The sequence below is a fragment of the Melozone crissalis genome, unplaced genomic scaffold (genome assembly GCF_028551555.1).
Source record: "Melozone crissalis strain CALT ecotype California unplaced genomic scaffold, PUWL_Pcris_2 ptg000018l_1, whole genome shotgun sequence".
NCBI classification, from domain to species: domain Eukaryota; kingdom Metazoa; phylum Chordata; class Aves; order Passeriformes; family Passerellidae; genus Melozone; species Melozone crissalis.
This window is the reverse complement of record NW_026535796.1, coordinates 7,412,857-7,436,353: the sequence shown is the minus strand read 5'-3', so window position 1 is coordinate 7,436,353 and position 23,497 is coordinate 7,412,857. Positions and strand designations below refer to the sequence as shown.

General features: G+C 38.7%; 1 protein-coding gene across 7 annotated transcripts in view; it reads left to right on the top strand.

The window, feature by feature from the left end:
- SOX6 (SRY-box transcription factor 6) overlaps positions 1-23,497 on the top strand; it is a 370,323-nt gene that overhangs the window by 263,020 nt on the left and 83,806 nt on the right. For 5 of the 7 annotated variants that reach the window (XM_054275398.1, XM_054275402.1, XM_054275400.1 and 2 more), the window contains exons 8-9: positions 9,184-9,307; positions 17,593-17,672. In XM_054275398.1, the coding sequence (XP_054131373.1) occupies positions 9,184-9,307; positions 17,593-17,672 (204 nt within the window). The remainder of the gene's footprint in view (positions 1-9,183; positions 9,308-17,592; positions 17,673-23,497) is intronic. The other 2 variants (XM_054275401.1, XM_054275399.1) reach the window with 1 other exon arrangement.

Genomic DNA, 23,497 nt, shown 5'->3' with positions numbered 1-23,497 from the left:
AGGCATTTCCTGAGCAGATAAGGCCTGGCTGCGGAGGGGGAAGCGGCCACAGCTGGACAAAGGGCCATTGTTATGGGGCTCGCAGCCCGCGCTCTCGGCCCCGTCCCGGCGGGCGGAGGAGCCGCGGCTGTGCCGAGCGCTGTGGCGGCTCCGGCACCGGTCCCGGCCCGGCCCGGCCTGGCTGCGGAGGCTCCGGCTCCGGCCCCGGCCCGGCCTGGCTGCGGCGGCTCCGGTACCGACACCGGCCCGGCCTGGCTGCGGCGGCTCCGGCACCGGCACCGGCCCGGCTGCGGCCTGCCCGGGCTCCGGCCCCGCTGCCGCCGGAGCTGCTCGGTGCCCGCCGGCCCAAAGCGCCCCTTGGGGGTTGTGACAAATCGGGGAAAGGCAGAAAATGGCAAGGTTGGCGTTCCTGCTGGAGCGCCAGGATCCTCTTCTGCAGAAAAGGCAGCGCGGCAGTGTGATTTTATATCCGAGGCATGGATGCTGCTGGGGTTTTAATACCTGAAGTTGGATGAGAAATAGCCAGAAATTGTAAAGATTTCCTGCTTTGTTTTACCTTTCTGTTCTTTCGCAATGTTTTTGTAGATTAATTGTAAATGCTGTAGAAGCATTTTACTCCATAAAATGCACTGGAGTGAGACAGTTTGTGTAGGAAGCTCGCAGGCTGTATGGATGTCACTGGAAGTTTACAAACTCCGGTGCTTGCTCCCAAATTTGCAATAATTACCATGTACCAGCGGTGGCAATCACCTCAGTCATACTGTGTAAACACGCCTGCTCCTTGGATCCTTTTCTGAGTAAAGATGGCCAGATCATGCCAAAATCTGAGGAATCCTAGGAAGAGATGGAACAAATTAATTTTTGCCTGGAATCAGTATTCTGATTTGACTTTGATCTCTAGACACAGGAGTTTGCTGCATTAAGCTAGTTCTCCACATAATTGCCTTTGATAACCCTTTGTGTTTCCATCTAAACACTCCATAAACATCATATGATTTCTGGAAGTTATCTAGGTTACTATTCTGCATTAAATAGCTTTCAAAAATATACAGGAGCAGGAATATTCTCACTGGATGTGAGTAACTCCTTTGACCTAGTCTCTTGAATATTATGCATTTAGGCTTGAGGAAAAATAGCAACACTTGCCTCTCCTTCTCTTTGAATTTATTCTTCTATATTATAAATACCAGTAGGAATTAACCAGAGGACTGGGTGGAATGGGAAAAGTGTCCTGTTTTTGCACCTGTGCCTCACCTCCACCCTGTATCCTGCTATTATGGAAGTGTTGGAGGGCTAAACTCTGCAGTGTTGTCATGGACCAGGTCAAAATTTCCCCCTGCTTTTCCATGTTCCTCCTCAGCCCTAGCTCTGCCCTTCGGGTGGCTCTTGGTACAGCTGTGGGGTGAGATGGAAAGGTTTGCAAGCAGCAGATTACAAGGGAATGGGTTCCTATCCACCACACATCACCCCTTCTGCCACTGGAAAGGAAACCCAGGCGTCTTTGAGGGTCCTCCTATGTAAAGTGTGGCTGTAACACCCTCTCCTGAATGGGTCTTTGAGCTTGAATTAATTAATACTTGTAAAGTATGTCATAGTCCGTATGTAGTGACATTATAATATGGAATATCTGTGAAAATATAGAGAGCTTTAAAAAGAATATGTTGCTCAGGATGAAATTCTTCCAACAGTGAAGAAAATGTCAGAATTCCCATTTTTATCAGTGCCCCCCCCCCCGATTTTCCAATATATTCTGTATTTGTTTAAATATATTCTATTTTGTTGCACTTTTTTTTTACCCCTACAGTGCAAAAGGATTTTTTATCAGAGTCATTGAAAGATTTTATATTTTTTTTTGTTTTCCTACTTCTGCAGGACATTCTCTTTAAAGTGAACAACAGTAATTCCTTTAGTAACCATCAGTTTTGAGGTCTGACATGACTTTTTTATACCATACATTGAGGGAATTACTTTCATGTTAATAACTAGTGATGATTCAAAAAGAAGAATTCTGTTTTGAAAAGATGTGTGGGGAGAAACTCTGCTCAAAAGTAGCAATACCATACACAAATTTTAAAGCATCTTCTGCTCTAAACATTTCCACCAACAGGAAATGTCAGTGTACTCCAAAAATCTTGCATATTTTTGATATCACCATTAAAACATAGCTAATAAGGGATTTCTAACATAATAAGGGATTTCTAACATAATTTATATTTAGATTTGAACTGAAGTAATGGAGCTTTCCTGTATAAAAATATCAACAAGTATCATTAGGCTGCAATATTTTTCTTATTTTGGCATGAATAAGACAAGGTGCAAATGAGAAACATACATCTTCACTAGTCTTTGGAAATATCTGAAATAATTGACTTGCTCAGTCTTCTGTGATGGCTTGGTGACCACTAACTGTGACAATTTGCATAATAGTCAACTCTTCACTTCTGTAGAGATAACTGTTTGTATCTGATTAAAATTAGGACTGTTTTAGTTCTCTTGACTTTTCCAGAAGTTGCAGTAATAGAGATTTGCTGTTATGCTTTAACCAAACAAATGCACACATGGGGATAACAATATGCTGAGTTTATGCAGATTTTACAACACAAATCTGAATAAAATACCCACTAATAGACCCTTAAGGAGTAATAAACACACATGAATTTTCCTTAGTTGCACTTTAAAGTGATTTTAACATACTACTAGACCTTAACAATAATATTTAATTGACAAGATTATGCATTTGTATGGATTGAAAAGGTGGTAGATCTCTAATTCCAAATGAACCATAAATTCACTTTTGCATAACATGTTTTATTTATTTCTCTATAGCAGAGATGTTCTCCATCCCTCCTAGTGAGAGTTTCTTAAAATACAGACAATTTAAATAGATTTAATTACCATTTATCATACTCCTAACTCCATGAGATCATCCTAAGTTGAATTCTATATTTCCAGATAGTTAAGGAGCTAGATAAAAGCAGGGCAACATAACGAGAAGCTAATAGAAATGAAATGCTATCTAGTGTTTGAAACTGTTCCGTTTTCAGTGATGTTGTCAGGATTTTTCTGTAGCTTCCTCCTTGATTTCCCAAGTAGATGGAATTTAAGTTTATTTAATTTAAAGTTTCAAAGTGGTGAGAAAAAAACATATTAAAAAATAAGAATGCTCTGTTTTGCTGTATGATCATGGTTGCAATTTTCACATTAATGTTGTGGCCACTGCAGTAGACTTAAATCTCCAAATCATGCTGATGCATGGGACAAATGGAAAAAAATCATAGGGGAAAAGAAGGAAAATAGCAGTTACAATCCCTTTACAAATTCAATAGTGGGCCACATATTTTTTCCGTAGTATTTCCAGTCTGAAATGTTCTCACTTTGCAAGTCTATGGTATCTTTTTTACAGTTTATTTGCCAACACTTCCCCTGGGATCCTATTGGCAGACATTTTCTTTGTGGCTCATGTACTTTCACTGAGAGGAAACATTTTTCAATTAGACTGTAGATAATTAGATGGCAGATAAATTAGAACATAATATACACCCCCCTATACAGATAGATCTCCAGTGGTTCTGTATTGCTAGCAGGAGCAGAAAGAAGCCTCTGAATAATTCTCAATGTGGGACTGACATGATTTTCAGTGTCCCAGCTATGACAGAGTGACTGAGGGGTCACTTTGGGTCTTCTGGAGCTTCTTTTTCCTCCTCCTGCCAAATCACAGGTGCTTCCCTGGGATTGTTCCCTAGAGGGGATGTCTCACTTGAGTGTTTGGGTTCACCCTCGCTTATTACCTTTGCATCAGGGGATGTTGGGCATGGATGGCCATTTAGCCAAATGAGCCTGGGGAGTTTATCAGTTACACTTCTGAGAGCAAAAGGACCAGCCACACTTGCACACCAAGTAGCCAGGTCCCTCATGACTGAACTGGACAGCTGACCCAGCCTTGTGGTCCCTTTGCTTCACCAGAGCAGCACAAATTAACAGTCACACCGTTCAACTGCAGCCAAAGACATTTCCAAAAAATATGTTTTTTATTGTATGATTCCTCTGCACTTTTTCTAAACAGATCATTTCTGGGACCGTGAAAAGGGTCAGCAATGGCATGAGTTCATTACAGTATTGGCAGAGTTGGGGAGCAGATTTAAACTCAAACCTGCAGAAATCTTAGCATGTAGCTGCTTTTAACATTTATACAGTCCCTCTGACTTTCACTTATTAAGTTTTCATAAAAGAAGTACCTACTTCATTATGCAACATGTTTGTGTTCCTGCAGCACCCCCCAAAATGAAACTTAAATTACCAAAACTTCTAATATTTATTCTCTTCCAAAAAACAACAAAGCCCAACAGTGGTTATTGAAATAAATAAAAATCTGACAGTGATATAAAAGTAGCAGTGCCATGTATTGCATAGAGACTATTTAAAATGCAGCTGAGGTAAATTCATATCATATACAGGATATTTAAAATCTTGCACTAATAGTTCTGGGAGCACAAACACTTCTTTCAATGCCATTAAGACTTATTTTAAAGTGAATCAACCTAAAATATAACCTGTTGAGCTATCAGTTATGGCCACTATGTTCTATCATACAAACATTTTGAGCAGTCTGAAAATGCACATCCTTACTTGATATACTGCCATTACCTGGAAATCTATTACACTGTAGTTTCTAAATGAGATACTAGAAAATTTCCGACACTTTTTGACTATGGAAATTCAAAGCTCTGTGAGAGCTTAGGTTAAGGTTGTAGTCTGGGTGTACCAATTACTCAAGAATTTAAGAAGCTTTAAGTAGAAATTAAAATTTAAACGATAAGGAGTCTAAACCTCCCTGTGAACAAGTTCTCACAGTGGCTGCAACATCACATGAACAAAGGTTCTGTTCATTACTATAGAAAAAATGTCAATTCAGTAAATTCAAAGATTGGTTTCTCAGCTAACTTGTGCTGGAATAGTCTGTTAGATTGAAAGCAAATCTCAGGATTTTTACAGTTTGAGAACAGGGTCCAGCGATCTAATTGGTTGAAGAAGAGGGTGGCAATGATTTTAAATAATAAGGCTGGATTATTGTAGGCAATTAGAGCACATTTAGCCATTCAAACTGCTTTATACTAGTGCTGGGTATAATAAAATAGACAAAAAAAAGCTTTAAAGAAGGGATAAAAAAATATAAAGATTGTGTTTGCTCTCTAGCAAAAAGATGGCACTTTTGCTCTTTACTGAAGTAGATTGTACAGAGAGAGGCAGCTTGCAAAGTTTGATCTTCTAAAGGAAAAGGAATTCATCTGCCATTATAGGGTGGGATTACTTCTGCTCTTGAAACCTGTGATCCTCACAGCTAAGCAGAAATGTGTGAGCTGCTTCTTTGCTTGCAGTGCTGCCACCCTTTTCTCTGAATGCCTTTACTTCTCTGCTTGCAATGTTGGTTGTTGTAGAGGCAGCTTTGAGTTTTAAAGATAAAACTCTTCCTCCTCTTCAATCTTACTAAATGTGCTGTGCTCCTTATCCAAAAGAGGCAGATCATTTTAATTCAAAGCATTATTTTTGTATAACATATCACTCTGGCTTACATTTTCCATGCAGAACACTAACTATCAATGACTTTTTAACAAGGAGGATTGTTCAGCCAACTTCTGAGATTATCACTCACGGAACTGTGGGACAAAGCAGTGTAGATTTGCCCAGTTTATCAAACAGGCCACCAGCTTTTATTATTTCAGGGAGAATCAAATTGGAAGTTGCTTCTTGAACTAATCAGGGCTGATTTGCTCTAAAGTTGCTTCCTGACTTAGATCTCAGGCAAGGAAGTGCTGTAATCAGTTCCCAAGGGCCGTCAGAGTTGTGATGGGATATTAAAGGAATGGTACACTATCTTTAAAATGTTCCCTAATCCTGGCAGATTTTTGTGTTTAACACAGTTAAACCTGAGCTTGTTGTATAGAAACAAAGATTAATTTCATGAGGTAGCTTTATGCAAGAGTCGAATGTACTTGAGGCAGCAGAACTGAATGTTGGAGAGAATATATTCCAGTCTCCTCCAGGGTTTGTACATTCAGCTAAAAATACAGACTGGCAGAATTGTTCAAAATCAAACATTTACTACCCTTTAAAAAAACCTCCAAATAACAAAAAACAACCAAACCCAGAAAACCACCCAAAAAACACCCTCAAAAAAAAACTTCATGAAAGAGAAAATGAGTCCCCCTGAGTGTCTCTGTTTGCATATTAGCCCATAGCATGGGCTCTGCCAAGTTACTCTCTGACTGACTGCTGCAGATGCTCTTTCTCAAGTATTCTGAGTGAGATCTTTAGTGCAAGTCTTTGGGGACAAACAATAGCACCTGTTCCTCACAAGATAGCAGCCCAGTTAGTCCATTCATGTATCTTTAATGAAGCTCTGGGGCAGATGGCAAAAAATGGCATCATCAACGACTTAGCACAGAGGAGACAAAAGGGGAAAGTGCCGATCCAACAATGTGCTATTTTTACGAATGGGAAGAGACGGAGTCAGAGTGTTTCTTGGGCATCTGCTCCCGTCTTGGTTTTCAGAAAGACCTGAGGAACATCTCAGCAATTAAATTTTCTGGGCATGTAGCCGATTTTATGAAGTACGCCGATCAACCCCTCCTCCCAGTTTCTCCCCCCCCTCAGTAAAGTCAAACCCATCATCTTCATAATAATAAAACTCTCAAGAATAGAAATTGTCAAAAAATTAAGGAGTTAACTGGATTTTTTTTTGCATTCATTTTATGTATTTAATAGTTCTGTGATCAATGATACTTTCACATTGTCTTCCTTTTCAGTGCTTATTTGTGCTTTTCAGTTGACCTGTGCTGAAAATGGACACCTGTGTATATAATAATTCTGTGTGAAACCAACACTTATGTAGGAATAGTATTTCATATGTTCTAGAGGGAAGACCTGTGGGAGGGAATGGTGGCCTTTCAGTATGAGCTTTTTTCAATCTGTTTAAGTCTCTTAATTTTAAATACAAACTTACAGGCTGAATGTAACCTATAGTCAAAGTTATGCTGATTTATATAGACTGAAGACCTGCTCCTGAATTCAGAGTAGGAAGAATAGCAGATAGCCAGAACTTGAAATGGTAATTTCCCACACTTGCAGAAGTGCTTTTATTTGAGAGTTTAAACAAAATCTACAGAGCTGAGTGGATCAAAATCTACAGGAATGCATTGTAGGATTTGGTTATGATATGTTTCAAATTATCTTTGTGACACAATGGAGTGAAATGCTGCTGTGGGTATGTTTGCACCTTCACTCAAACCACAGCACTCTGATCTCTGCTGCGTCTTTTGAGACTATGTTGGAGTCTTGTACCTTTGCAGCTCCATGTAAATGCTTTATGTGGGGTATATTTTTTATGATTTTGGCTCCATTTGATTAGATGTAATTTAGGAACTACTGCAAATTTTTTGCAAGTTGTATTGCATTGAATTTCTTCCTGTACGGTTGCTTCTATCAGACAAAACGTGTGGTTTTCCTTTGCTGTGCTCCTGTAAAGCCAATGTATAGAAACACCAGGCAGCAAAGCCAGCACCATTTTATCAGAGCTGAATGTCTGTTCTGGGCACATGGGGATCAACTCCAATCTGACCAAGTTTAATGCATAACCTAAAACACACAGCCAGGCTTACCTCAGCTAAAATGAGAGAAATAGCTGCGTAAAGCTAGTTTCTTTCACGCCCCAGTGCCATAGCAGTAATTGCACAAAGACCTTTTTATTATAAGTTGATTTTCCTGAGGAATGGATTCAAAAAATACTGTAAAGTGTTTATTTTTTGCTTGACCTTTATTAACCTCCATCTTAGGGCTTTCCCAAGAGAAGAGTTGTTGGTAAATTAACCCTCATAGAGACACACAGTAGCATTTCTGCACTGCATCAATGGTTGTGAAAGCAATGGGGATATGACAAGAAAATTTGGCACTATTTAAACAATGTCATAGGTCAACATATGGGATTTGACCAAAAAAAGTTTTTTAGGAATTAAATGGAAAAAATTGCTTGAAGTGTACTTTAAGTTTTTAATAGTATTTAATTCCACCAATTTATGGTACAATGAGGGAGGGTTTTTTTCTGCCTAAACCCTCATTTTTTTCCTGCATTTACTAGCTTTGATATATAAAGCATTATATGTTTGCTTAACTGCGAATCAGAAAATATATAGTCAAACCCTTGGGTATGTCTGGGGTTAAGAAATGATGCATAAAAATTCTTTGAGATCCTAGCCACTGTCTCTGAAACACAGGTACTGTAAATTAAGGAACTAGGAAATTACCTTATGGATTTAACAGGCATCACCTTATCACATAATTCTCTATATGTTGAATACAAATGCTAGTATAAGGAGAAGAATTTTTTTCTTTGTGCATGTTTGTGGTTTTTCGATACATTTATTATGGTCAAATTAAATTTGATATAGTAGGTTTTGTTCTGAAATGGTCTCTGAATGTAGCTCCATAATTACCAAGCTACATGATACCACATAAAGCTATAAAACTACTTTGACAGACAAGCAATTTATTTCTTATAGTGAGGTGTGTGTGGCAGAGTATGTTAGTTTGTTTAGGAGCCAAGGTGTTGGAACCTTAAATCTTAAGAGTTGTGGTGTTGACTAGAAGACTCTTTAGTACTCTGGTGAGATTTTGAAATAACATACCTGAGCTGTTGGTATTTATGTGAACCATGTTGTAAGATCTCAGAATTAAAATTTTCCTAAGGTTACTAAAATCTGAACATCAAAGTAGATACTGCAGTGTTAGACTGCTTTTAAATGCTCATCACTCTGCGACCAAAGATGAGAAAGCCTGTGAAAAATTAATAGAAATAGATACCACACTGCTTTTAATAAAAACTTTGGTATGTTTTGTACCTTTTTACCTTGTGCCAGGACAGGGAATACTAATTAAAAGAAACTGTAGCAATTTAATAGAGAACCAGGAAGAAGTAGGGAAACGTGCAGTTCACCGAGACTGTTGCACCTTTGACACTGAGGGAAAACAATGTTGGTGAGGGCTTTGATGTGATAATGTGAAGTTGGCAGGGATTGCATTAAGGGGAAGGTTCTGGGGGACTGTGTGAACGCAAGAACACTATCAGTGCTGGAGAAATACCTGTCAAGACAAATTTGTGCTATTTCTGATCAGAGGCTCTCTTCTGTTTAGCAGGTTCAGGGTCACATGCCTCCGCTCATGATCCCAATTTTTCCACACGACCAGCGGACACTGGCAGCGGCTGCTGCAGCCCAGCAGGGATTCCTCTTTCCCCCAGGAATAACATACAAGCCAGGTAAGCTCACGGGGATGCGAGCCTGTTGCACATTTTAAAACACGAACGGTGGCTTCTCGTGTGATCTGTCTCATACAGATGATACACAACAGGCAGAGTGGGCTGGAAATTATTGCAACTCCATTTGAAAAAGTACTCCTGGGTTTAAGAAAATGGATAGACTGTTGGTTATTGAACATCATGATTTTTTTAAACTTAATTTCCACAAAGTCATTTGCTTTAAATACGGTGCCCCACTTGCCTAGCAATTTGCATCTGGTCTGCCCTATACAAATGCTACATGTCTTTAATTAATTCTGTTATCTTCAGAATATTTGTGTTTTGTGGGAAAATTCTTGCTCTTTTGTTTGATTTCAGTCCTGTTAATAAAAGGTTTCAGTAGTTCAGTTCGAGTCATCATTCAGACTCATAGCAGGTCACATAACCTTGCAGTGAAATATGTTTTGAGATGATTTAGCAAATGTTATGATTTCTTTCTTTTTTTCCTCTGAGTTTACAGGACTCCTGGGGAATTCAATTAGGGATATAATGGTTTGAAGCTACTTTCAGAGCCTCCTTGTAAACAGGGCTTTAAATGTTTAAAGACACTTTGCCAAAGGAATTCAATGTAGGAAGATATTTAAGTAAATAAAAGTCAACCTTATTTTCATTTGTACATTCTTTGTAAGTGACCTCAGTCCAGAAGCTGCAACCTTATTTTGCTCATTAATAGTATTCTCTGTCAAGCTGCCTTTAGCATATTAACCTGATAACTAATAACTACAAAACATAAATAACTGGGATTTTTTTATTCATTAAATATGAAGCGTACAAAGTAAAGCATTGATCCTGTTGCCACTGATATTCGTGGTGCTTTTGCTGTTCCCTGACAGGAACAGTGTCAAATCCAATGTATAGCCTCATAATAGATGATATAAACAGCATGCTAATTAAAAGCCAGGTTGAACCTAGCATCTCTTCTAGCAAGTTTACTTAGTATTGGATGAAGTGGGGCCAAGCAGGATTTCAGCGAGTATTTCCGTTTGTCCTGCTCCCTTCTGTCTCTTTAGTCCAGAGACATTCCTCTTTAAACACAGATTTTTTTGTCTAGCTATCTTAATTTCAGGTTTTGAAATCCCAAAGTTCTTGTCCAATTTGACAGGTTGCACACCCATCACTATCTAACAACAGTTAGGGACCAAAGACAAAGGGTTGCCAGTTGTAGAAATTACCTAAAATACCCTGATTAAATCTTACTTCTCACAGACAAGAGAAAGAACATGCTTTCCTTGCTTTTTCTGTTTGAATATGAGAAGCTTTCTGAGTAGTGACTGTTAGTGACTAAGCTGATGGTTGTGCTGCCCCCTGAAAGGCATTATGTTCAATCATGTTGTGTTAATTTTGGCTCAGAGATTTCTGGGTACAAATATGACTTAAGAAGAAGAGTTACCAGCATGTTTTCCTGAACATGACTGGTTTTCTGGACTTATTCAACAGTGTTCCTCATAGTACCTATCTAACTTGATCTCATTGGCCTCCTAACAGGAGGTTTAGGGCATTTACTTACTTCCCAGAATGCACAAAGAGAGATGTATAACAAAAGTTAGAAGAATGAAATGCAGGAGGAAGCCTAGGCCTAGATATCTGGGAAAGCAGTGAAGCTGTTTGCTGGTGTTAGAGGTTTAATTCCAGATGATGCTAGTTAAAAGCCAGAAGTCACAATGATCTGATTATAACCATTGTCTTTAAAGAAGATAGAATTTATACCTTTATTTGTATATTTATATCTTTAATATATTTATATTTAAGTCTACTGCATGTGTGGCAAAGGTATCTGGGCAGGTCAGTAGCTTCTGTCAGAGACACATTATGATAAAAAAAATGCTGTAACTACACTTGGTATTGATTAATTCCTATTTTTGGCACTCTCGGCGCAGTAGTTAAGGAATTAATGAAACTGGAGATTAAGCTATACTCTTTCATAGAGAGGGTTCTTCAAAGTCATTTCGGAGGAATATTTATGAACTTGACTGCTACTACCTGTACTCTTCTACTTTTGTGAGAAATGAAACTTTCCCTTGCAGAACTGTCGGGTTAGACTTGCTGGTGCCTCTGAGGGAAGAGAGGAGATGGATTAACCCTTCAGATGCTTGCCAATTTCTTTTAGGTTGCATGTTTAGCTTCTATTCTATTTTACTGCATTTTGACATTGGCAAGACTGAGTTTTGACCCTGCCAGTTTTACTTGACATTCAGAAAATACAGTGAGAGGCATTTCAGTAACAGCAGCAGTGGGGACTAAGTATGTTTGAAACTGACTGTGTCATTTAGGGAATGTTGAATATTGTGTGCACAGTCACTTAATCTGCTTTGCCTGCAAAACAGGCTAGATATAAGCTGGCTCCAAAGTGGGAGCACTGCAGCAGTGTTAGTGTGACAGGACAGCCAGGATGAGAAGTCCTGCCTTGGTGTGCAAGCAGGGGTATGATTATGTGTCCATGTTCACACAGAAATATCTTCCTGGGCTAAATTTGGAACCAATTTCATGGCTGTTTAGTTCAATGCCAAGGTAGCAGTTAGTGAGTGCTGCTGCAGATTTGCACACAAATGCTAGGCCTTGGAGAAATAAAATGGTATTCTTTAGCAAAATGGAGTAGTTTGTACACTCAACTGAAGGTCCTGTAGAAGAGAGGAGAGTTTATTAGGTTTTGAGACCCTTCCAGTGCATGCCTTGCTGCTCATGAACTTCTGAGATCAGCAAATAATTAGGCGCAGAAAACTTAAGGATTTCCTGATACCCAGCTATGATAAAGCCTGACAGGAGAAACTTTCCTTCTGCCTGGCAGAATCTATAACACTGAGATGCTGTAACCCTGCCCCCACAATATTTTGGAGCTCTAGGAGGTGAAACAGGCCAAAGTTAGCAAGTGCTGATGACAAGTAATAATTGCATTAGAAAAAAAATCCCCAAAGTCCCATGCTTCCTTATGTATCTCAAAGTCATGTAATATAATTTTCCGGCATGGTAAGTACTAATTGAGAAATCAGAGCTGCATAGACCACCTAATTAATTTTTTATACATATTTCAGTATTTATACTGTATACCGGATTAATTAAAACTTTAGGGCGCTGTGCATCTCAAATGACTGTTGTGACTATTGACCTGCAGGCGTTTGACGAGCCTTGTAGAGTACCTGGTTGTGGGGGTTGCCACTGATTCCAGGGGGAAGCTCAGAGTGGCAGCTGTTAGGAAGCTAATACTTGCCCAGAGATGCTACACAGTTAATAGAATTATTTTGCATTCCGAGGAGAGCAAAGCAACTGGGCTGGCTTTCTGACTGTGACCACTGCACTTACTGTTTGGAACTGGTGGGCAGCATGGGTACCATTATACCTCCTCTCCCACTGCAATTTTCCCTTCATTTAGCTAAACACATGCATCCAGAAAAGTTTAGTGGGCTGGAGTATCCTTGAGCATGATTATTGTGTCCCCATTAGCACCCTGGGTCAAGGGGACAAGGCAGTGAGGAGGATGAGGAAGAGGAGGATAAAGGAAGGGCAGTTCCCTCCTCCATCTTTCAGTGACTGAAATATTACTTCAATCAAGTTTTGCGGCTGAGAGGGAACAGGGAAGAGGAGGATGATGGAGTAAAGATATAAAGCAATGCTAGGTAGGAGCCAGACCATAAGCTGAGCAGATCCCAGAGCTATGGTTTGCTCTCAGCAGAGGGTGGGAGGGCTGATGTCCGTGCCAGTTGCCTAATGGCAGGCACTCCATGAGACTTCAAAATCTGTGATCACTTTTGCTTTAAAATGTCCTGCAAATATTTTGTATTGTACCATTTCTTTGCCAGATCTGGAAAGTATCTTTCAAAAAGATTATTGAAAATAAAGACATCGAGTGGAGTAAAACTCAATTTAGACAGGTTTGTTGAGTGATATGCTGCAGTGTATTTTCAAAGCTTTTTTTTAATATTTCATACAAGAATGATATAAACCCCATGATTAGACTAGCTAAGAAACAGCCGCTATCTACCCACATAGAGCATTTGACTTTATGCACAAAAATAATTTACAAGATATTTTGTTATGCTGTGATGCCATATGAAAATGGAAGCTGTTTTCCTAGGCTGATGGCAGAAACAGAGTCAACATTTTGGCCTGGTTTCTGTTTCTCATTGCACTGGGGCAAATCAGAGAAAGTAATACTATTAGGGAAAGCATGACAAACAAAACTGTCAGGCTTATTGTCATCAGGCTGGACTTCAGAACATTCCAATAGTGTGAAATATTTGTCATCAAACTAATTAAACTCCTTGATTACTGTAGCTAATCCACATAACTCACATAATCTTAGATGTGTTGGATTTCTCTGATATCTGACATTGCATTTTCCATTTGGAATAGGTCTTTCAGAAGTCTTTCCTAAAGTTCTCAGGTGGTTTAGATTTTCCATATCTAAGTATTATGTTTTAGGTAGGGAAATAGGCTGCTCTTCCTCCTGGCAGGTGAAATCAGGAGGCACACACCAAATCCACTGTGTGCTGGTTGCCCGTGTATCTTTTCATGGCTTCATAAGTCCTTTTTCTAATGGAAATTCCCCAGGACTGAGTTAAAGGCTGTCATGTGTCCCCTGTTGGGTTTTACTTGGTTGGAACAAAGACTTTGTAACCTTGGGATTTGTTGTAGCAATCATGTGTGCCTCAGTCCTAAATATTGATGCAAAAGCTGGAAACGATGGCGGGCAGCTGGATATTGTCAGGTAGGGCTGTGCAGCGAAATGTGCAAATTTCATAATTTTGCAAACATTACCTGCAGACAGAAAATTGTGGGGGAAGCTGGTTTTGCTGCAACATGAGAATGGCAATAAGGCAGACAAGGCAGACAAACACACAACTGAAGGAGTGCCATGGGACAGGGGAGATGCTCCATGGTATTCCCTTAGTCAGTTACCTCTGTTTACATCTTCCTCAACACTGATGGCTCTGGACAAGCAAAATTCATGCCCTATGTGGGAATACTGTGGGAGTGTCCCTCTCTCTCCCTGAGTATCCCAACAGCACCTGAGCTACTCTTTGCTCAGTCTGTCCATTATGTCTGGAGGGATGGGGCCCTGGAATTGCTGACCTCTTGCAGCTCTTCCAACTCCATTTCCTCTCATTCCACGAGTGTGAAGAGACAGACTTTAAGTTACAATCCCAAAATGGTGGGAACATCATCAAGTCAAAAGCTTTGTAACTCAGATGAGGAGAGCCAGTTTATGTCTTACAATTGTGTTTTAGGAAAGACTGGTAATAAGGCAGCACCTTCCCCCTACTCTGGGTCCCACAAAAGCCAGACATCCTTCTTTCCTCACAGCACACAAAGCCTTGATTTGGAAGGTAAGTCTATACATCCTATAAATAAAGTCTGCTAAGCTTCATCTCTTTATCCAAGACAAAAAGAAACATTTACATTATTTCTGTGTAGAATAACACAGCACAATTGCTCACTGCTTTTATTCATTTGGAAATGTTGCTCAACCTGACAAACGAAACAGAAGTCTGGCATAATTTTCCATGGCTTGTAAACACCAATTTATATATAAACAACAGCAGCCAAATGTAAATAGACAATCAGCACAGCAAGGAGATTGAAAAGATCAGTTTGCAAAACATGACAGATTTTCTTCTTCCAGCATTCTTCGACCTCCTGGTTATCAAAGGCCAGCACACACCAGCGCTTAAGGCAGACCTGTTTGAACATGTGCTCCTGCCTTTTGTACAAATTTAAAAGAATGGTTCCTCACGCAAGCATTCCAAATTGAGAAACAAATTTGAAAAAAATTGCTGCGATACATTGACTGATTTCTCGCCAAGACAGCTATGGAGGAGCTTCTTGATCCATTCTTGCATTGAGAAAAAGAGAGGGGGAAATATGTACCTCTGTAATTAAAAATTAAATCCAGAGCACTCCTTGCATGCTCAGTTTGCTCAAGGGAGAAAGAAGTACCTTTGCTCTGCTTTTACTCCTCAGTGTCAACAAAGTACTCCAGAACTGAAGGAGTATTAGTTTTTCTTCTCAGCACAAAGATGCTGCTGACATACCAGGACTTAGCCATAATTTAACACATTAAAATGAGGGTGAAAGTGAACAATATTGGGTTTTAATAACAGATAAATGGCATAACCCTATGAATATTCTTCTTCCTGCAACAAGAGACAGCACTGTAGCCAGCAGGTGAGCAAGAGAACACTACAGGGTGTGGTGAAGATACTATTAAATTAACTGTGAAGGCAAAAACTGTGTGTGTGCGTGTGCGCATGTGGGTATAAAATATCTGGCTATTTCAAACCATAGGAGCATGACAGCTGTGAAAAAGGAGTGCCGCAGGGAATTCTTTTAGAGTTTGGTTTTTTTTAAAATATGTTTGACATGGAAAATGTTTTAGTACAAATAAAGCAACTGGTATTGAACTTAAAAAGTGTGTGCGAAGGGGGAGGGAGAAAGAAGAGATTGCTGTGTGGAACAGGGATGAATAATTCATGATATTTAAAGAAAGAATGCCTCCGAAATGTTCTGCAAGGCAGTCCATGCTGATAAGTCGGATGGTTATTTTCCCCCCCCATTTAAAGCATCATTAATTCAACATCTTTGTGATTTTTTTAAAAAAAACCCCTTGTAAGATATTTCTGAAAGAAACATTATTTAACTTAGATTAGGATCTTATTTATTCAGATAATTTGATATAAATATCAAAGAGACAAGTGGAATTATTTAACCATAAAGAGACAGCTTAAGTACTTTAAGAATATAATCTAGAAGTCTTTTTTGTTGGTTTTGTTTTTTAAAGAAGAAAAATCCTAACATCATTGCACACTAAAATCAACCTCATGGAATGGGGAAAATAAGAGGAGATATTTTGAACATTACTCCATAGGACACCAGTACAATATAGTGTGAGTGAATGCATTGTAGCAGAGCTCCATATGCAATCAGAATCCAATTGTTACTGGACTGTGTACAAGCACATACTGTGCTCAATGGCCTGATGAGGTATTATGGATATGATGCAAAGAGACCTTGTGGATTAGACATGTACAATTTATTAAAAAAAGTGAAACAACCAAACATTTTAACTGAACTGGATATAATCAAACTTGATGTGGTAAAAAGAAAGAGTTCTGAGGAGTCTGGTGACTGCAAAGATTTTAGCTATTGTTATTTATTTGAGAGGTGACAAAAATCTAGTTCTTGGAATGTCCTGACTATATTATACTGGATTTCTGTATTTTCCCTTATTGCTACATTCTGCTTTCAGCATGGAAGATTTTGTGTAAAATAGACTGATTATTGTAAAAATATCTAAAAACCGCACAGCCTGTTGAAATGTAGCTTGCAGATAGTATATAACACTGATTTTAAATAAGTAACTGGAGCCAAAGTGATATGCCATTAAATCACAACTTCTTATCCATCACTGTATTCATTTTTGTATTACAGATTACACTGCTAAACTATTTCAGTCTTCTTTTGTTCCCTACATGGACTAAGAGTCCAGATGGCACTGTGTGCTGCACACCTATGGGAGCACCCATAGATATGCTATATGACACCATGTTACAGTACTTAATTTGGAAATTTTAGTTCCTGAATTCTCAGGTAACTGAGCACCTGTCTAATCTATTGACTTCAGTAGGCCCCCAGATCTAAGAGAAAATTAAAATTGTATTTCAAGCTATATTAAAAGGTGATTTAATTTTGTTCTTCTCTATGATTACCTTAAGAGAGTTGTCCCAAGACAGAGAATCCCAAAGGAAAACAAGAAGCCTCAACCTGTGTTGAGCCAAATGGGTACATGTCCACTTGACACTGAAAAGAAATCACCCTGCATTAAACAGGACTGATATTTCTTAGGTTATAACAGATTTTTTAATTTTTTTTTAGAAATATGTGGTGAAAATTAAAAAAAAAAATTTTTTGCTGTGGGAGCCACTGAGGTTTCCTGGGGTATCTCATCTGTGTGTCTGTGGTTGTAAGACCCATTTTGTGCCCAGGCATCCACGCTTGATTTGAACATTAGCTTTGGAAATGAAAATCACGAGTATCATATTTATGTTTTGCCAGTTTGCCTACCAGCTATCTGCTAACAAAAAAAGTTCCAAGGGAGCGTGGCAAGTCCGTGCCCAGCGAAGCCTTTTGTTTTTGCAGATGTTTGGGCTTAGAGGAGTGCTGTGGAGCACAGGCAATCCTGGGGCCTTGTTTGCACTTGTCTGCTGCTATTCTCTGCTCATTGTCTGAACCTGCACGCATTGTTCTCCCGACAGGTGATAACTACCCTGTGCAGTTCATTCCATCAACAATGGCAGCTGCTGCTGCTTCTGGACTCAGCCCTTTACAGCTCCAGGTATGTGCCAGAACAAAAAAATGTGGGATGGAAGCCAACATTTTAGGGGAAAACTGCTAACCAGCTGTATGCTAAATAATAGCCTGAATGTTAAATAATTTTTGAGCGCAGCCCAGGAGGATTAACACCTTATGTACTTACAGTACAGCAACGTGCAGCCAACCTTGATACTGTGAGTGAAAGACATTGTTCTGTTTGTTTTATACTGGCAGTTAATAGTATTTTTTTTATTTATATGAAGAGTTGATGGGAGATAAGTTCAAAGATTTTTTTTAACTTTATTTTCATGTGGTTGCTCCTCTGTAGCTGCAATGCACTATCTATAATTGGAGCAGTCAGTGTATCCAAACAAAAGTGCATTATTGGGTTTTTCTTTTTTCCCTTTTTTTTTTTGACTGTGTGGTGCTGACAATACAATAAATTGCAAACTCTTTTAGCTTCTGTATTAAGGTAATCTCAACCTTTCTGTGCATTAAGCTGGTCAGATGCCAAACGTGGTTAGAGACTTAGTTTGGCCATTTATTTATTTTTGGCACATATAGAATGAAATGTTGTGAAAGAAAGATTTATGTGCCGTATTATTAGCTAGCTTCTTGTGGCAAGAAGTTTTTAATTTCAGAAGAAAAGACACAACAATGTCATAAATAATGAAGAAACAGTCAAAAGCTTTCAGAGTTAAAATGTGTGGAAAGAAAGTGACAGTGAACATGAGAGGAAAGGCCATTAAAGATGCATGTAACTATTTACAAGTAAACCTTTGAAACCCCTATTTGAGTTAGGTTAGACTCGGGTTCAGAAGGAAAGTAGGAATAAATTGTGCCTAGAGTAACAAAGTATTGCCATACTAATATCTAAATATCTACTTTACTTACCTTTCTGTGGTTTTTTTCTAGAGGGGTCAAAGCAGATTAAAAATCCTTTCCTCTTTGCCCTATGTTGTTATTCTTGCCAAATTAACTGAGAATAAGTGAAAATGAGACCAGAACTTGTTCATGGACCCCTGCTCATTGGTGGTCCAGAGCTGACAAGAAAGACTCCTTGAGCTTAGGTCTGACCTAACCTCAAATCAACATTTGAAAAGAGAACACCCTGACTCTGCAGGCAAAGATCTCTGAAAAATGGTTTTGGGTCATAATAATGTGATGTTAAGACTGTACCTTGGACAGGATTGAAACCAAAGGGAAGTTTCTCAAAAGGAAAAATAGCAGGTGTCTTTAGAAAGCCATTTGACTACTTACTGAAGAAAAATTCTCATTAGCTTTAGTTGGGAAAATACTGCAGAAATCAGCTTTGTGAATAGAGAGACTATTTTTGCTGCCTTTGAAATGCACTAAAACAAATAGTGAGCCTACACAAGACTGCAAGGCAGGAAAGGATGAAAACTCTTCAACTGTCAAAGAAATGGGATCTAAACCACAGACATTCTTGCTTCTTTTCTTTTACATGATCCATTTGTAACTTGACCCACATATTTGCACATCAGACTTGATCTGAACCTACAGCAATAATGCATTTTCATTAATTTGCAGAAATGATAGACTGAGTTGTTAAATATGACGAGAACAATTAGAGAGAAAACAACCAGCGAAAATGTGTGCTAGTAAATTCAGAAACATTCAGGTTTGGGGGTCTGAATTTCCATTTAGGCATATTTGCTGTAAAAGAATTTTTTTGTTTGTGTGTTTCCCCCCCTTTCTATTTTGTTTGAATTTCATCTCTATGGGATTTCAAAACCTTTAATGTTTCATGGTTATAAGAGCTTAAATAACAGAACACTTAACCTTTGGCTGATACCTGCTCATCAGATTGTTAAAGTGCCTGAACTAAATTTTATTTACTCCTACTATTAATTTTCTCTTTGTGTCAATTCTCTGTGTTCCCTAAATGAGCACTTATTTGGGTGTGTTTGTTGGAGAGAAATTGTTGTTATACCTGATGCGTCATGAAGACTGTTAGAGGTGTAGCATTTCAGCTCATTTTTCCATCTTTGCTTCCCTTCCCCCTTCTTTCTCTGTTCTGCTTCCTTTCTTCCATGCACCCCACCCACTTATTTATTTACGTGAATGCTGTGACCATGGTATCTGAGTATTTCCCAAGTGCTTAAAAATACTGATCACAAAACTAATCTCTGCCCCTTTCAGGCAGTGGGAGAAATAGCTAATTTATTTGCAGGTTTGGTTTTGTTTCTACATGTGAGTGTGTGTGTAATATCCATGTTTGGAGAACCTGGGGAGGCAAAGCTATGTCAAGTAAAAGAGTTTTGCAGCAGCTCTAACATTTCAACTTGACCAGGGCAGTATTATTAATTCCAAAATTATTTTCTAAAATCTGTATCCAGCTAAGGAAATTCTGCCAGCTTCAATCTTGTAATCTCCCCCTTTTTTTCTACTTATGTTTTCTTTTATTTGGATGATCATGCTCCAGGTATGAGTGTGGCAGCAAATTTTTGCTCTCATCTTCCTGTGTGTTAGGGCAACTTCTATGCAAGCTCTGAATCTAATAGAACAGAGAGCCATTTTTTACCAGGTACATCATGTAACAATAGCAATTATTTCACAGAGGATGATTCTCCAGTGGGCAATTGCTAATTAATGATTTGCCTGACTTATTCAAGGTGTTGTTATTAAAATGTACTTTCTCTGAATTCTACATTTATGTTCACCAGTGGATTATGTATCTCTATGAGTACAAAAAACTTTACTGAAATCATATACAGCAGTTTCTCAAGTAACTAGTTTGAATTTCATGGATAGTGCATTAAAAAAAAAAAAAAAAGTAAAAAAAGTTCTCCTTCAGCAACAAATCAGTTTGATTCATCTTCTCTTTAGATTTTTGATCCCATTGTTCAGCTCATGGTAAATACCATTAATATTCACTTGTAGCTTTTAGTATCCTGAGGGGAAATAGTGACTACCACACTTTTATGCCAGTCAAGGTTCCTGAATTGGTGGCTTGCTCTGTTTTGGGTTGATACCAGATAATTTCTTTTGATCTGTGTACTGATCTCATGAAGGTGTCATTGAAAATGTTGTTAGTAAAAAGGCTTAAAACTCTGTGCTCCATACTTCCCATTGACATCTCAGCCCCATCTCAGCAGTTTCCTCAACAAATCAGCCAAAAATTTAAATAATAAGCATGACAGGACCAAGCCTTGTTAGTACTTTTGGCATGAGAGGGGATCTAGATGATGAGGGAGCACTTCTCTAGGTATAGTCTGATCAGGAAAAACAAGCTCCTTCTGTTCACCCCTCCAGCCTCAGACAATTGTGAGTGAATAGTTTGCAGATTTATTACCAAACACACCTGTGCCATGTGAAACAGTTCTGATACTTGTGCGTAAGAAAAGCTTCTTGCTTTAATTAACCAGTATGAGGTGTAAAACCTTAATTAACCAGTATGAGCTGTAAAACTTGTCAACAATTTTCCTTTTGCTCCTCTTCACATGACCTTCTCTAGAGCTTTCCCCCTTTCCCATTTCCCCAAACTTTTTCCCAGGCTGTCAAATGCTTGCACTGATATTAACAGATCCTAGAGATGTGTGGCCAGCGATCTTGCTCAGTGAGTGGACTTGATCATGAAATGCTTTTTCCAGCTCTTCTGCTGCTGGTAGCAGGAACCTGGTTACTGGGAAGTCACAGTTGTGGCAGAGGTGGCACCTGTATGTCCTTACTTTCAAACAAGGGATGCTACTATATGCTGTTTAGGGTTTAAAAATCTCCCCTGCCTTCATTCTTACATATTTCTACAAAGCTGTCTAGGAGATAAATCAGGAAGTGTCGCAACTCTCTCAACCACGACTGATAAACTGTTGATAGAAATGGAAGCATTACAATGATGCTAGCTGGAGCTATTCCTAAACAAAGTGAGCTCTAGGAAAAAAAAAGCAAAACAAAAAAGCTCTCCCTCATAACTCTTTCCCCAAACTATTTGTGTAATTTGTCCTTCAGAATTTATCGCTTATAACACTAATGAACCTTGGCGAATCTTTAACTGTAGTTGCAGCTGTGTTCCTGGAACCTGAAGTTTTTATAATACAGTTTTAAAAAAAAAAAGAGAAAATTTTAACTAAACACATATTTGCCTATTTGTTTTCTGCCCTCCCATCTTATCCCACTCCTCCATACTCTCTTCTAGTTGCAGACAAAGTAAATGACCTTTTTTTTATACTGCTGGGTGCAGATCCAGTGTGCTGCTGAAGCATTGCATAGCCTGCCTCAGGGGCACAATATTAGTAGAGGGAAGGCCAAAGAATGCTATTTTTAGCTGAACAGTTCAGCAGATGGAGGCATGAATACTCATATATCTGAAGGTTGAGGGGTTTGAACCATTAATTTTGATAATGTATTTAACCCTGGGAACAATCAGAAACTGTAACTCCAAGGTTACAATGCTTTTGACCTTTAGAGAACAGAGGGCACTTGCTACAGTAAACAATATATTACATTTCTACTTATTCCAATTCTCTCACACGTATAAATTTCAGGGCATAGTTGACATTTGCTTTCCTCAGCTATTTTAGTGCTGGTCCTCAAAGTAAGTCAAGAAGAATGCAGGAAAGAGGCCAATGTAATGCGACAGTCATGTAAATATGGCCTTTAAATAGCTAAGTTGTTAAACGTGTCCCTTTATAAAGAAATATTATTCTCAGGAACCAGAATCAGGGTGACTTATTATTTCAATGAAGAAGTTGTTTTAGTGGACAGCTGCTCTTGTGGAGTCTCCTCTGTTTGTTGTAACCTTAACACGATTTTTCAGCGGGGCTAATGTGATCTGATAGTGAGAGCTCACACTGGAGGTGATTTGGTCCCACTCTGGTACCACATCATGCAAAGTGATGTACCTGCCTTATGTCTTACTAAATGATGCATGCTCCTCTTCAACAAATATAGCAGTTAAATATCACGCAGCTTAAGTATTTCTAATTAAAATATCTCCATGTGTCAGCATATTGGTAATGTATTATTTTAATCCATTTATTTTGTTTATGAAACAGTGACATATGTTTAGATTGTGAAATATATGAGCCTTAAAAATCACTTTATTGAAGAAAATTAATTTCTACAATGCTGTCTCAGTAATGTGTTCACTCACCCAGTCAGTCACTGGCAGGGCTGCCAGTCTTAATGTTGGTTAGACACAGTTTAACAGTTTTATCTGACATAACACTCTCGGATGTAGGCAGTAATAATTTTTTCAAATGCAAGAAACCATGCGTTTTTCCATTTTCTTTCTTTATTCCTTCCTTTTCTCCCCCTTTTTTTAACACAGCGAAGAATAGGGATTGGGTAAATATGAGAGAGATTTGGTGAGACCAATAAAAATTAAAAACAGCTAGTTACCTTTTCAAAGTTAGACACTGTAATTTGTTTGTCAGCGGGTAGATGTTTGGGTCAGCACTGTGAGTGAGTGACTGTCAGCGGGAATTCCTACAAGACAAGTAATTTCCCTCAATGTATTACTGACAGATTGCTCACTTCTTCAAATCACTAGAGAAAACAAACTTAATATTGTTACAGGCAGAGTTTCTGTCTTCATTAGCCTTATAGAATGATTTTATCTAGCATTCAAAGACTACTGAGCTCTAGGTGGACATATTTTAACAGAATGTTCCTTATTATGATACAGTGAAGAGTGGTCTAAATTAAGGGGATGGTGTGTGCAAATTTCAGCATATGGAAGTAGTAAATTACATATTTTGGTCCTTTTCTCATGTAGAAATTTAGGTTGTAGCAGAGAAAGGAGAGAGGTCGAAAGAAGATTTTATTGAGGCTCTGAGAGACCAAGCACGCCCTTTAATGGAAATAAAATTAAAAATATGCCAACCT